Source organism: Vitis vinifera, chromosome 6, assembly GCF_030704535.1.
Source record: "Vitis vinifera cultivar Pinot Noir 40024 chromosome 6, ASM3070453v1".
NCBI lineage: Eukaryota > Viridiplantae > Streptophyta > Magnoliopsida > Vitales > Vitaceae > Vitis > Vitis vinifera.
This window is the reverse complement of record NC_081810.1, coordinates 4126268-4142786: the sequence shown is the minus strand read 5'-3', so window position 1 is coordinate 4142786 and position 16519 is coordinate 4126268. Positions and strand designations below refer to the sequence as shown.

General features: G+C 36.7%; 1 protein-coding gene across 2 annotated transcripts in view; it reads left to right on the top strand.

The window, feature by feature from the left end:
• Positions 1-16519, top strand: part of LOC100258617 (tRNA ligase 1) — a 67422-nt gene that overhangs the window by 30818 nt on the left and 20085 nt on the right. For both annotated transcript variants that reach the window (XM_002284865.4, XM_010652821.3), the window contains exons 14-18: positions 4988-5163; positions 7466-7545; positions 13241-13306; positions 13415-13704; positions 14420-14527. In XM_002284865.4, the coding sequence (XP_002284901.1) occupies positions 4988-5163; positions 7466-7545; positions 13241-13306; positions 13415-13704; positions 14420-14527 (720 nt within the window). The remainder of the gene's footprint in view (positions 1-4987; positions 5164-7465; positions 7546-13240; positions 13307-13414; positions 13705-14419; positions 14528-16519) is intronic.

Below are 16519 nucleotides of genomic sequence, written 5' to 3'. Positions count from 1 at the left end.
AGTAGAGCGACTAAGAGTTCCCCTTATTGGAGATCATGTAGAATGCTCTTTATCTCAAAGAATTAAATAATGTTTTTGTTGTTGGGGTAAGGTTCTTTGCATACCATATCTCCTTTGTTGTTCCATAAAACATGAAATTATCACCAATTCTATATTCATGGAGTTGATCAACTAGGGCATCATCATATTGTTTTTTGGTTTCCACCCATTAACTTCGGATATTTTAGTGGAGTTGTTGCAGTATTGGTGAGGTAGTCATCCTTCCCTTTTCCACAAATAAACATTATAATGGACTAAAACCATTGAAGAAAATGGTGTTTGTTTAGTTGTGGCCTGTAAGGGGAAGAACAAAGCTTTTTGATAGGTGATCTTAGAGGTGGGAATTATGCTTATTGGTGGTCATGTCGTACTTGACCATCAAGATTTAATATGTTTCAAAGGAAGCTCTGATACCATGAAGAATGAGGAGAAAACTTTCTATTTAATTCCTTGTAAAGTCCTATTGATTACAAAGGGTCTTGTATGAGAAATATGACAGCAAATCTATCAATAATTCTCCTTGGTTCTAGCAACTAACAAATGGGAAAAACAATCCCTAAAACCTAGGAAATGAAAGTCGGAGATATTGGACAACAGAATATCCTTATCTCTTTATTTAAGCAATAAAACTTAACTAAAATAGGCTACAACTCATGATCTCCTCAAATTGCCCTATAAAATCAGGCTCTAAGCCCAAAATCCCATAGACCACTAGTTCAATCAGTGAATTGTAACGCGGTAACTTATCTAGTTTAATGATTAGTTCAATTTTGAAAACATTGAGCCAACCAAGAACATCCTCATTTGAAGAAACCACTAATTCCTTTCTACCATCATAATTCATTGACCACTCCAACCTACATGACTATCTTTCCTTTCTAGAGTTGATCCCTCTCCTTGTCAGCTTTTAAGTCATAATAAACCCCCTCATCTTCTTCTTTAATGAAGTCAACCCTGATTATCCTTTATTCTTTTCAATTTTCTATAAAAGAACTTTAATCTCCTCCTTAAAACCTTTTATTGCTACCCCTAAAAATCTAGTAAAGACTTGAAATTTTGAGTTGGTCCACATAGAGTTTTCTAGGACACCTTCACCTTGTGAACTACTCCATGAAACACCCTTGATCTCTGATTGAACAATTGAGATAGGGATCACGAACTTTGGAGAAGTTTGATGCACCAAACCAGAATTTGATCCCCCCTCGCTACCATATATTTTTTGAACTTGGTGGAATCGATTGAGTTCCATCTAAGAGTGTAGTGTAGAGGCTAACAATTTCCTACAAGGGTTTTGGAGGTCTTTGTAGAGTGAAGTTACCGTGATGTATTGTTACTCTACATTAATTTAGGTTGTATGATTAGAGAGGAATGCAATGATTTTTGAGGATAGATGGAAAAGTTTTGAGGCATTATGGGATTCAATCTATTTCTCCTCTTCCATTTGGGTTTCAACTAGTCCATCATTTGAGGGTGCTCCTTTGAGTATTATATTGTTAGATTGGAACCTAGTGTGTAGAGCTATAAGATCGGACGAGAACACTCTCCTTAAAGAGACTCCTCCATTGGTTGTGCTAAGTTGAATTTTGGTAGTGTTCATTAGGAAATCCACAACAAATAGGAATTGGAGGAATGCTCATGAATTATCTTGGTACACTGCTGAGAGCTTTCTCTAAACATGTTGGAGTGGTCTAACAATTGACATGGAGATTGTAGCCTTGTTGGAAGGTTTAAAGTTGTCTAAAGTTGAGGGTCCTTCCAACCTTCTAGTTGAGTAGATTTAGCAGTTGTCCTATCTTTAGTGAATAAGAAAGAATTAAGCTCATGAAGACTGATTGGTGGCTTTGTCAATGTTTTGATTTTGCTGTAGAACTGGAGTTATTTTTTTGGTAGGATTCTTCATTTAGCAAATCCACATGGTGGATTTATTAACAAAGCAGGGAGCCAACACATGATGTCTTTTGTGGGGGTGTTGTCTACCTCCCTGAATATTTCTTTTGTATTTGGAACCACTCTTAGATGTGCAAAGACCTACGCTTGCTAGATGAGATAGTTTTCTCCTACTTTTGATTAGAGTTTTAGTTTTGTCCTACCGATTAGAGTTTTATAATGGCTGGTATATGGAAGAAGAATTTATCATCATTCTTTGTATTATTTCATGGGATGAGATGTTTGTTTCTGATAAAATAAAATAAAACAAAATCAGAAGCCTATTCAAACCCTCCTTGGTGGATTGTATCACCTTTTAGCTAATAAATCTACTGTTCTCCAACATTTTGATTTGACATTTTTTACCAATAACAAACTTAAATTTTTCAGAGCTGGAAACTTTTTGCTTGCTTAGTCAAACTTACAAAGGAAAAGGAGTACAAACGTAGTACATTGGAGGTACACAGGTACTGCCCAAACAGTAAAATGAGATAAAAAAAAAAAAAAGTGCTTTCCACAAAGTATCTCCTCCCCAAACCATATCAAGGAAAAAATTGCTACTGAAGAATCCCTGATCAACCCCGCAAAAATTTTAAAAAGGAATTTTTTTAGACTTTGATCTCTCATATCTTCAAATACTCTGATATTACACTCATTCTAAAGCAAATATAGCATGGTCATCCTCTACTCCTTAAAATGTGCATGGTCATGAAATTATTTTGCCAACCCAATAACAAATCCCTCACTGAGGGAACACCTAGAACAAGCCAAAGCACAGAAGATACCACAGCATGCTAGCCTTACTACAGTGGATGATTATTAGAGCAAATTACATTAGTCCAAGAAGACTAGTAAACTGGAAAGTTCCCTGAAGTAGGCAGGATATATATGTACATATATTTATTGGAAACAGTAGTTTACTAATAATTAATTGAAGGTACAAACAAGAACAAACTATCCTTCATGGAGAAGTTACAAAACAATAGAATGCAAAAAATGTGAAGCAGTAAGCAAACAGAAGCCAAGATGGCTGAACAAAGGATCCAGAAAAGAGTTACAACTAAAGTAAGGCATGAATTCTTCTACAACAGCCTCTACAAGCCAGTGGTGGAGCCAGGAATTCCATTCTGGTGGGATGGGGGAGGGTGTGTGAGATTTTGAGTTTGTTTCAAGTGGAGCAAAAAGGAATAAGACAATTCAATTTAGCTTAGTTGTGAAGGCAATCTTCTTCCTTGCCCTTGGTTACATATTCAACTCCACCAAAAATACCTGTATTATTTAAATTTTCTAGGGGTGGGGGCACCCTTTTACTAGATCTGCCACTGCTAGTTGTGAAATGCTTCTCTTAGCCAATTAATTTGCTTGCTGGTTAGATAATTTAGGAATCCAAGTATATAAAGCAACCCAACTCTCTTTACAAATCAATGGTTTTATGCAGCCAACTATCCAGTTTCCAAAGCTCTCCCTTTTCCTGTATAATCCCTAAAACCAACTATGCCTGAGTCTTCTTCCACTATGGGATGGTGCTTGAGTGGCAATCCTGGCATGCTAGAGCTACAGGAATGCAATATGGGTAAGAGTACCAGTTAAAATGCTGAACCATGAAGCATCTACACAGGTCTGCAACTGGCTTGAGGATGGAGATTTAACTAAACTGATTCTGGAAAACTGATTCAGAATCTAAAATAGCTCTCCTCAGGGATGGAGTTTGAGCACCACTCTTAAATGCCCTTATCCAAGACCAAGTTCTGTTAAACGAGTAATGTAGTCTATAGAGGGAATTGCATCTGCTGACTTCCTTGCTAACCTTGGGCCACTCTCACAAAGCCCATCCACTAGACTTGATAGCCCCCTGTTGACATGCTGGTGTCTAGTGTGGGTTTATTTACATCTACAAAACTAAGAAAAAACAAAATGATACTGGTCCTACATGTGTATTTAATCTGAATTGAACAGTAATAAATGAAGAAATAGGCCTTGAGCCCTAGCTCAAGTAGGAAGGGGTTGAGGTTGGTTTGTGAGAGTTTCCAAGTTCAAGTTCTAGAAGGGACAAAAATGAAGTTGCCAGTCAAGTTAAAAAAGAAAAAAAGACAAAAGAAAAAAAAGAAGCAATCAGAGAAAAGAAGGGTTCATCTTATATTAAAGGGTAAACTTCACTCACCTCTCCCGAGGTTTGGACTAAATTCACTTAGTCACCATGAGTTTAAAACTTCATCAAATACTTTCCCTTCTTATTTGTTATTTTTACTCATCTTTGAATGAAATGAATTATATATAATAAAGATGATATATGATATTCTTATGTGAAAAAGAATGACATATATGCAATATAACTTCTTTAGAATCGACAAAAAGAAGAAGAAGAAGAAGAAGAAGAAAATCAATCTGGTAAAGAAAAGAAGAATTAAATGGAATTTAGATTGGTGCTCAAAGCACTTGAAGAAGAGGAAGAAGGAGCTTAGAATTTTAAGGGAATTTAGATTTAGTGCTCCTCGCACACCAAAATCATTTTAGGAGGAAAAATGAGAAGAAAGAGGAGAAGAACAGGGCAAAGCTTGTTCAAACACGCGATACTATTCGACCAAAGTTTTATTCTCTTCAATTTTGTAATTTCTGTGTAAAACCCTAAATACAGGTAGAAACATACTAATCTCTTTGTGACCAAAATAATCGCATCCTAGGGCTTAAATTCTATTCCTAGAACCACTGGAATTTATAAAAATATATAAATAAAACAGTACCCTAAAGAATAGAATCCTAGTAACTCTAAAATGATAATTAAACAAATATCTTTTGGGTCTGCTCAAATGTAATGCATAAAAACAAATAAAACCACTCTTAAAAATCAATAAAATTCTTTTGGGGTCCATCAAATGTAATGCATAAAAATGTCCTTACTTTATTAGTAGCTTCAAAGCTTAAATGCATAATTTTATTTGATCTCTTCCAACTTTTCTGTGCTGTGTATTTTTGTGTGTGTGTATTTATATCAGTTGCTGATGTTTCTTATTTTTTTATTTAGGCTTTTTTGTTGATTTAAATTTGTTCAAGGCGAACAAGGAGAAAGCTGCTGAAATTGCAAAAAACAACAATGATCTAGGAAAAAATGTTAAAGGTAACAGTGGCGCCTCAGGACAGGAAGGCTTAGCTGATGAAGATGCAAATTTGATGATCAAACTGAAATTTCTTACATATAAGGTACATCTACTTGTATAGAATCATTATCAGATATGTGCAGTGGTAGCATAGAGATTCAGCATGGGTATGGTGATACAGATTTTGTTTCCTCTTGAAAATATCTGTGTGGGGAAAATATTTTTGAAATATGCAGTGATTTAAGGAGAAAACAATTTTTGGTCCAGGAAAACTCAATGGAAAACATGCAATTGCAGACCATACAGTACTAAAGTCATCATTGTTGTTATAACACTCTAATGTAGTGGACATGTTAGACATGTGTCTGACATATGTATGACTCAGCATTTGAGGAAAATTGTGTGTCGGAAAAAGCAACTTCTATGCATAGAAAAGTGCACTAGCTGCATTAGTTCTGATCTGGCACTTAAAAGTACTGTTGTGTGGTATCACTGAAGAATGGTTTTAAATGTGATATGGGAGAAATTGTTCTTGGTTCTGTAACATCTGAATAGGCATAGTGATGTACTATTTTATTAAATAGATTGGTTAAATTAAAGCTGTCTAAAAGAAGAAAAAGAAAAAAGAAAAAAGAAAAAAAAAATCTTCAAAAGAAAAAACACAAAAAGCAAATAAGTCTCTGAAGTTGTTTGAGCCCGTTGAAGGTACTTGACAATAACAAAAGTAAACAATCATGACCACCCAGTTCAGTGGACTGCCCCCAAAAATTTTGAGTATTAGTATGTGGAGAAAATTATCAATTAATGAGGTAATCTGGGTTGAGCTGAAGGATGCTCTTTGATTTCTATAGTGCCAATTCACTTGGTCGTCCCTGTGTGTGGTATATCCTTTGTCTCTCTTGAGATAACTGAGTGAAGGAGTAGGTTGTGCTGCTGGACCTTTAAGATCAGAACATTCTTAATATCTTTCAGCCCTTTTCAGTCTTTAACAAAGGAATTGTGAAAAACCAATGTCTAGTAGGGTAATACCCAGAGGGGGGTGAATGGGTGTATTTAAAAATTATAATATAAGGAATGGAATTTATTAACCCAATTTTAAACCAATGAGATATTAGGGATAATCGATAATCAAAATACTGAAATGATCAAACAAGTATGCAAGGGACACAAGAATTTTTATGTGGAAAACCCTCATACTAATTGTGGGGATAAAAAACCATAGGGTCTAAGACTTCTAATCTAAATCCACTATATGAAATCAAGTTACATAGATTTATCTAACTGCTTTACCCTAAAGACTTACTCTCTAGTACTAACAACTTAATCCACTTCCATAATGCAACAATCTTCAATTGCTCCAATGAATACTCCTCAGCCTCGCATAAGGGATGCAAATCTTCAAACAACCCAAGATTCAACACTTCGAATCCTTCTTGAAAGATTTAGAATGGTAGGGCAAGTTAGGTTGAGTCTTTCTCAATGTGTTTCATCCAAAAAAAAAAAAATTTAGGTAGAGTATATATAGGAGAAAACTAAATAGAATTAGAATCAATTTAGAAATCATATTTTACTAAAAACAATTTAGGTACTTAAGAGTTTAAAAAAAAAAAATTGGAAAGATTTCATATTTTAAATTTAAAAAAATTTGAAAAATTTTCTATTTAAAATTCTTAATTTTAAATCCTTAAAATAAAATTCCTTCACAAATTATTTTTATTATTTGGAAAGATTTTTCTTTTTAACTTCTCAATTTAAAATTCTTTTCAAATAATTAAAATATTTTAACTCAATTAAACTTCCAATTCAACCTTACCTTATTAGAAAAACTAACTTGCCTTTACTCAACCATTTTTAGACTTACCTGTGACTTTTCGTTTGAGCAAATAATAACATTGAATCTTCAATGGAGAGTAAGTCACTATCTAAAAAGTTTCTTAAGCTAAAATATAATTGGAACAAAATTGCCAATATACAATGTAGACTCATTGTCCCAACAAATTGTATGTATAATGACAACTTTGACCTATTCCTGAGTTAGCATGTGTCATCTTCTATGTTATCCTATTTCCATGATTCAGATTTATGTGATTGAAAAGTCTCTGATGCTTTTTTGTGTTATATTGCTAGGGTTTGGTATGTCCCTTTCTTTGTTAACTGGAAACTAAAGAGTACTAATAAATGAAGAAGAAAATTATCAGAGGATGAAAGATGCCTCTCTGGAGAGCTTTGAATTTTTAATTTTAAGAGTGTTGGGATGAGATGCCTATGTATTTTTTACTTGTTTTTGTTTGAAAATTTTCTAACTCAGTTCAATTTAAATTGTCTTGTTTGTACTTTTCCTCACAACCAGTAAATGGTATGTGCCACCAAATTGTACAGTAATCAAGTTTCATGTCTTGCTGCAGTTGAGAACCTTTTTGATTCGCAATGGCTTGTCAATTCTTTTCAAGGAAGGTCCTTCTGCTTACAGGGCCTATTACCTGAGGTGAAGTTCGTTTATCTTTTACTTTTGTGTCAAGATGAAACTGGAAGCTGTGCTATGAACAATGTTCTACGACATCTATGTGTATTGAGAATGACAAATAAATGATTGAAGAGGAAAATGACTGATAAGAACTGCATTTGTAGGTTTAATTTTGCTTTCAGAACCTACATTCTATGACAAGAATTGGCACTTTGAACTCGAGAGATTCGTAAAATTACAATTATAAACATGCTGGGGATTTAGATTTGCTCCATAACCCCACACTAAGAGTTTATCTGTATGCTTTATAGTCATGATCTCATTTCATTGCTAAATCTCAATTCTTTCTGATGTAGCATGACCAAATGTGACCATCATGTTGAATATAATGTATTTATAGTGTACAAGTTTCTTTCCTTTCTAAATATAGGTCACATATATGGTAGTTAGGTCAACCCAGCCTTGTATATATATTTTCCTATTGTAAGAAGTTAACAATATGAATGAGAATTAAGGTTTTCTCTCTCTCTCTCTCTCTTTCAACATGGTATTAGAGCCAAGAGAGAAAACTTTATTCTTTCTGGTTTACCCGTGTAATTAATTACGGGAATCCGTCCAATGACCGTGTTTCATTCCAGTTACCTTTTCTATCTCCCAAAGCTTTCCGGTCAGCCATATCGTGGTCAGAAAACCCTCATCACTGTCAACATTTTTCCAGTGATATTTTCCGACGACATTTTCCGACACCAAGCACATCATCAGGAGCGTAAAGAGGAGATCTGCAACTTTTCTCAAAGCACCGGAGCCAAAAACTCACCCACGCACCACTCTTCTACGGTGGCCTGAATCCCACGTGCCGGCGCGTGGCCCACTTTCCAATGCCGGGCTTCTTCCAACAGGCTCGTCCGGTGCCGTCTTGCACTTCTAAGCCTTCGTCAGTCCTCTCCGAACCCTGTTTCTCCATTTTTTTGGCATTTCAGCCTCCGCGGGTCTTCTTTCAACCTCCTCCAGCCTCTGACGACAGCTCTCTTCCTTGGCCGAGACTTGTGTGTGCCTTGGGAAGGCCTCTTCTTCATCCCCAGTCACTTTTCTCCTTTGTTTGGGTCCCGACATACTAGGTTCTTCTTCCATAGCTGTGATCCGACCTCCCTTTAGGGCTGTCTTTGATCCAAACGTGATTCAATCTCAGGTGAAGTGGATATGGCGACTAAAAATCCCATTTTTACATCCGTTATCTCTGGATCTCCTACTATCACATCGGAAAAATTGATTGGTAGTGCGAATTATCTCTACTGGTCAACGTCTGTGGAACTCTGGTTTATGAGCCAAGGCTATGAGGATCATCTTGTTACACTTGAGGATGCTATACCTGATGTTGACAAAGTGCAATGGAAGAAGATCAGTGCACAATTATGCAGCGTATTATGGCAATCTGTTGATCCCAAAATTTTCCATCATCTTCGTGCCTACAAAACCTGCTTTAAATTTTGGACTCAGGCTAAAGGATTATACACGAATGATATTCAACGATTTTATAAGGTGGTTTATGATATTGTTCATGTGAGACAGCAAGACATGGATCTGTCTACTTATATTGGCCGGATTGCGTTTCTTAAGGAGGAGTTCTTAACTTTGATGCCCTTCACTAATGGTGCTGAAGCTCAACAAATACAAACTGACAAGTTCTTTATGGTGTTAACCCTTATTGGCTTCCGTCCAAATCTTGAGTCTGTCCAAGATCAGATTCTTGCTAGTCCATCAGTACCATCTTTGGATGATGTGTTCGTTCGTCTCTTACGCCTCTCCTCTACTCAGACCTTGTCGACTGATGGTCCTTCAGATTCATCTGTGTTAGCCTCTCAGACTAACTCTCGAGGAGGACGTAGTGGCAATCGGGATCGAGGACAACGTCCTCAGTGCACCTATTGTAATAAGCTTGGTCACACTCGAGATCGTTGCTATCAGTTACATGGACGGCTTCCTCGCATTGCCCACATTGCTCAGTCATCTGATCCTCTGCTATCTTGACCTGATTCCGCTATGAGCTTCACATCTCAGAGTATCACCCTTACTGGTAGTGATTATGATTCCTATCTCCGATATCAGGCAACCACATCAGCTTCTGTTGCTTCTGTTGCCCAGACCGGTAATGTCTTAGTCTGCCTTACTTAGTCTCCTTCTCTTGGCCCGTGGATTCTAGATTCTGGAGCATCTGATCATATCTCTGGTAATAAACACATTTTCTCCTCTATTACTACTACTTCTGCCTTACCTACTGTTACTTTGGCTAATGGTTCCCAAACTATGGCTAAAGGTATTGGTTTGGTTCATCCTTTCCCTTCCATACCTCTCCATTTTGTCTTTTATGCCCCTAAGTGTCCTTTTAATCTTATTTCCATCAGCAAAATAACTTGCACTCTTAACTGTTCTATCACTTTTTTTGATAAATCTGTGATCTTGTAGGACCGGAGTACAGGGAAGACGATTGGCATAGGGCGTGAGTCTCAAGGCCTCTATCACCTCACATCACCTTCATCTCCTGCAACGTGCATTTCCACTGATGCTCCTCTTCTCATTCACAGTCGTCTGGGTCATCCTAGTCTCTCCAAGTTCTAGAAGATGGTCCCTCGTTTTTCCACTTTGTTGTCGCTTGCGTGTGAGTCGTGTCAGCTTAGGAAACATACTCGTGTCTCGTTCCCAAAGTGTTTGAATAATTGGGCAAAGTCTCCTTTTGAACTTGTCCACACTGATGTTTGAGGTTCGTGTCGGACCGTGTCTACTTTAGGATTTCAGTATTTTGTCACTTTCATTGATGACTATTCAAGATGTACTTGGTTATTTTTAATGAAAAATCGAGCTGAGTTATTCTCTATTTTCCAGAAATTTTATGCTGAAATCCAAACACAATTCAATGTTTCTATTCGAGTGTTACGCAGTGACAATGCTCGGGAATATTTTTCTACACCCTTTACTTCTTTTATGTCCCAACATGGGATCCTCCATCAGTCATCTTGTGCTCATACTCCTCAACAAAATGGGGTTGCTGAACGTAAAAATTGACATCTTATTGAGATAGCTCGTACCCCCCTTCTTCATAGTTATGTTCCTTTTCGTTTTGGGGGGGATGCTGTTCTTACAGCTTGTTACTTGATTAATCGTATGCCCTCATCTATATTACATGACCAAATCCCTCATTCCCTCATTTTTCCTATCCAACCTCTTTATTTCCTTCCTCGTGTCTTTGGTTGTACTTGTTTTGTTCATACTCTCACACTACACTCATCGTTGTTTTCTCTCCGTTGATGTCACCTTCTTTGAGGACTCTCCATTCTTCTTATCCTCTGAATCTCTTCCCATTTCTGAAGTATTGCCACTTCCCTATATGTCCCCCCCTTCAGATGCGCTCTCTTGTTCTCTTCAGGTTTATCATCGTCGACATCGTGCTGTTGCTCTTCCTCTCTCTTCAGCTGAGGTACCTGATGACTCACGTCCTGTCCCACCGATTTTTCCTACCCCGGCCCTGTCATCTACTGACCATTTGCCTATTGCTCTTCGGAAAGGTAATTGATCTAATCGTAATCCTCATCCTATTTATAATTTTTTGAGCTACCATCGATTATCTTCATCCTGTTTTGCCTTTATCTCTACTTATCCTCTGTTTCTTTTCCTAAGAGCACTAGTGAGGCACTTTCTCATCCTGGGTGGCGACAGGTAATGGTTGATGAAATGGCTGCTCTGCACTCCAATGGCACATGAGATCTTGTTTCTTTTCCTCCTAGTAAATCTACAGTTGGATGTCGTTGGGTCTACACTGTTAAAGTTGGTCCTGATGGTTAAGTTGATCGCCTTAAGGCCCGTTTGGTTGCTAAAGGTTATACTCAGATTTATGGTTGTGACTATGGTGACACTTTCTCTCCTGTTGCCAAGATTGCTTCTGTTCGCTTATTTCTCTCCATGGCAGCTATGTGTCATTGACCTCTTTATTAGTTGGATATTAAGAATGCTTTCCTTCATGGTGAACTTCTCGAGGAAGTATATATGGAGCAACCACCTGGTTTTGTTGCTTAGGGGGAGTCTGGTTTAGTGTGCAAGTTATGCCGCTCTCTATATGGCTTGAAACAGTCTCCTTAGGCATGGTTTGGGCGTTTTAGTTCAGTTGTTCAAGAGTTTGGAATGCTTCGAAGTGAAGTAGATCATTCAGTTTTCTATCATCATAACTCTTCGAGCCAGTGCATCTATTTGGTAGTTTATGTGGATGACATTGTCATTACAGGCAGTGATCAGGAGGGTATCCAAAGACTAAAGCAACACTTTTTCAACCACTTTCAAACCAAAGACTTGGGCAAACTCAAGTACTTTATGGGACTTGAAACAGCTCAATCTAGTTTAGGTGTGGTTATGTCACAGAGGAAGTATGCCTTAGACATCTTGGAAGAAATAGGTATGTTAGAATGTAAACCTGTTGACACTCCTATGGATCCAAATGTCAAACTTGTACCAAGACAGGGGAAGCCTCTAAGAGATCCTAAGAGATATCGATGACTTGTAGGCAAACTGAACTACCTCACCATCACTCGACCAAACATCTCTTTTCCTGTGAGTGTGGTTAGTCAATTTCTACAATCACCATGTGACAACCATTGGGATGCTGTGATCTACATTCTTCGATATATTAAAGGAACACCAGGCCAAGGTATGTTGTATGAAGACAGGGGTCATACCCAAATTGTTGGTTACACAGATGCAGACTAGGCTGGTTTACCCTCAGATAGGCGTTCCACCTCAGGGTATTGTGTTTTTATTGGAGGTAACTTAATATCCTGGAAGAGTAAGAAACAAGATGTAGTGACCAAATCAAGCGTCAAAGTTGAGTATCGAGCTATGACTTTGGTAACATGTGAACTCATATGGTTGAGGCAACTCCTTCAAGAATTGAGATTTGGAAAAGATGAACAGATAAAGCTAATCTGTGACAATCAGGCCGCATTACATATTGCATCCAATCCAGTCTTTCATGAAAGGACCAAACATATTGAAGTTGACTGTCACTTCATTAGAGAGAAGATCGCATTAGGGTGTGTTGCTACAAGTTTTTTTAATTCAAATGATCAACTAGCAGACATCTTCCCTAAATCTCTCAGAGGTCCTAGGATTAAATACATTTGTAACAAGCTTGGTGCATATGACATATATGCTCCAGCTTGAGGGGGAGTGTTGAATATAATGTATTTATAGTGTACAAGTTTCTTTCCTTTCTAAATATAGGTCACATATATGGTAGTTAGGTCAACCCAGCCTTGTATATATATTTCCCTATTGTAAGAAGTTAACAATATGAATGAGAATTAAGGTTTTCTCTCTCTCTCTCTTTCAACATATCACAACTCAAACATAAAATATAAATTATTAGAATAAGATGGTATACAATAACTTAAGAAGTAATATTTGATCTTTATCATGGTTCTTAAATGTAAAGGTAAAAACGGTAATATTTGATCTTTATCATGGTCTTCAAATAAGATAGGCTGCATAGTGACTATGGTCATGGGCATAATGGTTTGCAGTGAGTGTTATGTAGAGCAGTGTTATTTTCTCCATGACATGGTGGGTACAAAGTAAATGCAAGACGTTGCTATTCAAAACCATGTAAGTTCAATAACACCAGTACATTCCGAAGCTTGTTTAATGAACAGATGCGATTATCTTGATATTATAGGCAAATGAAAATATGGGGCACATCAGCTGGAAAGCAGAGGGAGCTTAGCAAAATGCTAGATGAATGGTAATGTTGGTTTTGTTCTTCTGTCCTATGTTATTACTATTTCTCTTTACTCTTGTTCAATTTTGATTACTGCAGTATTCGAAATATAATCTTTTCCTTCATGTTCAGGGCAGCACACATACGAAGAAAGTACGGAACCAAGCAGCTATCATCATCCATATACCTTAGTGAAGCTGAACCTTTTCTTGAACAGTATGCAAAACGCAGTCCAGAGAATCAGGCTCTGATAGGATCTGCTGGGGACTTTGTAAGAGCAGAGGACTTCTTGGCAATTGTTGAAGGAGGCAGGGATGAGGAAGGTGACCTTGAGAGAGAGCGGGAGGTAGCACCATCAAGCCCTAGTCCCTCAGTCAAGGACACAGTGGCTAAAGATGAGGGTCTGATTGTTTTCTTTCCAGGTAATATTGTTTCTAAATTGTGTGAAACATTATTGACCCTAGCTATTGTAACTACAGTTCTTAATCCATACATTTCAGTTGCTTGATTTTCTTGTGCAAGAAATGTTTGCTGGGTTTTGATAGCTTCTGATTGAATATTAGGATTGTCTGTTTGAACCTTTGTGTGTGTGTGTGTGTGTTTAAAATAGTCTAGATAATAAAGTTAAAAAAGGCTACCTAAGTCTGATGAAGATTAACTGTTCTATCTGTCTTGGAACAACCTAACTTGCCATGGGTAGATCTGAGCCTTCTAACATTATTGATTTGATTGTTTAGTATCTCCTAACTTGTTCCGAGGTTTTCCAGTATTTCTGCTATCTCATTTCTGTTGGAAATTTTCTTCCTAAAACATTTGAATGTTTCCTTTCTTCGTTGCTATTTAATTAGTATCATGCATCATGAATTACTATGAGGAATTATCTATTCCTTTTGATTGCTCCTTGCTTCCAGTGAAGAGTGTTCTGAGAAGTAGTGAAACATCAAGGTGAGATCCACAAGTGTTGTGTATGATCACAGCGTTTGTAGTTTTAGTTTTAGTGTTTTTATTTTTATTTTTATTTTTGCTTTATTTTTTATCTTCTTATATTTAGCACTTTGCACTAGTTTTAGGTACATACCTAGTATACATTAATTACTCTTCCTTTTGATATCCAACCTTGAAAAATGCCATTTTCAGGGATACCCGGCTGTGCTAAGTCTGCACTTTGCAAGGAAATACTCAGTGCTCCTGGAGGATTTGGCGATGATCGACCGGTGCATAGTCTGATGGGTGATCTAATCAAAGGTATGTGCTGATATCAGCAAAAACTCTTAGATTTTCATGTTTCGCTTATGACTTTACGTAACTCCTTTTAGTAATAATAAAAAATTTAATCGGAAGTAATTTCTTTTGCTGTATGATTGATAGATGTTAACCAAGAACTTCAAATTATGCTTCTTTGATCAATCTGATCTTCATGGGAAAGCTAATTTGAAGTTTTGATTAGGTATCATGTTTTGTGGCTTCTAAATTGTATTTTGATCCTGAAATCATCTTACTTTCTAGTTTGCTTTTTGAACAATAATTTTTGGTGAAATTCACCCAAAAATAAAGGAACACTGAAACAGATATTACCAATAGCAGTCAGATAAGTGTGATACCAATGCAGAAAATTCTGAATTCTGGAATATTCCGTACTGGCAAGAAATCAGGAAATACATTTTGCAGGAATTTGGAAGCCAGTTGCATCAACAAGGACTAATAACAATTTTGGTAACAATGTGCAAAAAGTAGAAAAATGTGTTGGAAATAATACATATTTAGAAAAAGAAAGAAGTGTATCTTTTCCTTATCAATATGGAGAGAAAGCTGTGCTTCTTTATCTGTTTCTTTTTCCTGCTCTGTATACTGTTCCCGTCTGTCTCTATTCTTTGTGTGTTTGCCTTTCCTTTGCTTGTAAGCTGATGCTTTATGCAGAGTTCCCAAATACCCTGAATCACTTCTTTTGGTACTTCTCTATAATTTACTTTTAGTTATAATTTGAGAATGTTAAATACTATACTTGGGTTCACTCCATTGAGTCCTATATATTTGTGTTCTGTTGATTAGGGTTTAACATTGTTGGCTCACCAACTAACAACTTAAGCTTTTAAATCAATTGGTAGCTTAGAGCCTTAGTGATAGGGAACAATATATTCAGCAAAAATAGTTTAGTAATTTTAGCATTTCATAGTTTCAATTGGGGTATGTTTATTTTATTTTATTAGAATTGATTTCAGTGTTTTAATTTCAACCAAATTTCTATTTTTTTTTTTTTTTTGATAAAAAACATGAGATGTATTAATTACGTATAAAGAGTTCATGAGAAGGATGAGGAATCCTCCCCACAAATACATAAACTTGGTCTAAACACTAAAAACCTCTGCCATACAAGGAGACGTGTACAAAAAAGATATATCACAAAAGAATGTATAAGGAATTCATTTCATGAAAATATGGCTAGGCTCCTCTCATTGTTGTCCCTACCCTAGTGGTGTACATATTGAATGCCTACTAAGCTGAATGACATTCAAAGGAATACCTTTAAAAATGTTAGTAGAAAAGGCCCAAAAAGAAGTGAAGAAATGAAAAAAATCCCATAACATCTCTGATGTCTTCATTTATCCTCAAGGATCTTAACATTCCTCTGTCACCACACAATCCAAATCAAAGTGAGACAAGCAATACTCCAAAGGGTCTTGCCTCTAGTGGAATTCCCAAAACCCATATAAGAGATGGTCATCATGTCATAATAACTCCTAGGCTGAACGTACACCATTCTTGCCAATATGAATAGCTTGTGCCATAATCCCAAAGTGAACGGACAAAATGCAGAAATACATGGTCACTTGTCTCTTCACTCGCCTTACATAGTATGCAACAATCTAAACTAAGGGCTTTGGAAGGTCTTTTCAACTAAGCATGTCATTGGTATTTACCTTCTTGTGTGTTACCAACCAAGCGAAGGCCTTGACCTTAGATGAGACTTTTGATTTTCATATAAATTTGATTGGATGGAAAAGAACTGAATTTGATCTTTTGGACAAAGCAAGGGAGAGAGATTTTATTGAGAATAAACCTGAAGAGGATAGTGCTCATGCTTGCAAATCTAGGACAGATGTGGACAAGTGTACATGAGCAAGAGAGGTCATTAGTCTTTCCATGTAAATTTCTATTTGTTTTTTGTTTCTAATTTAATTAGGAAAGGAATCATATTCCTACTAGGAAAGAGTCTTACTTTTATTAGGACAAGAAGTT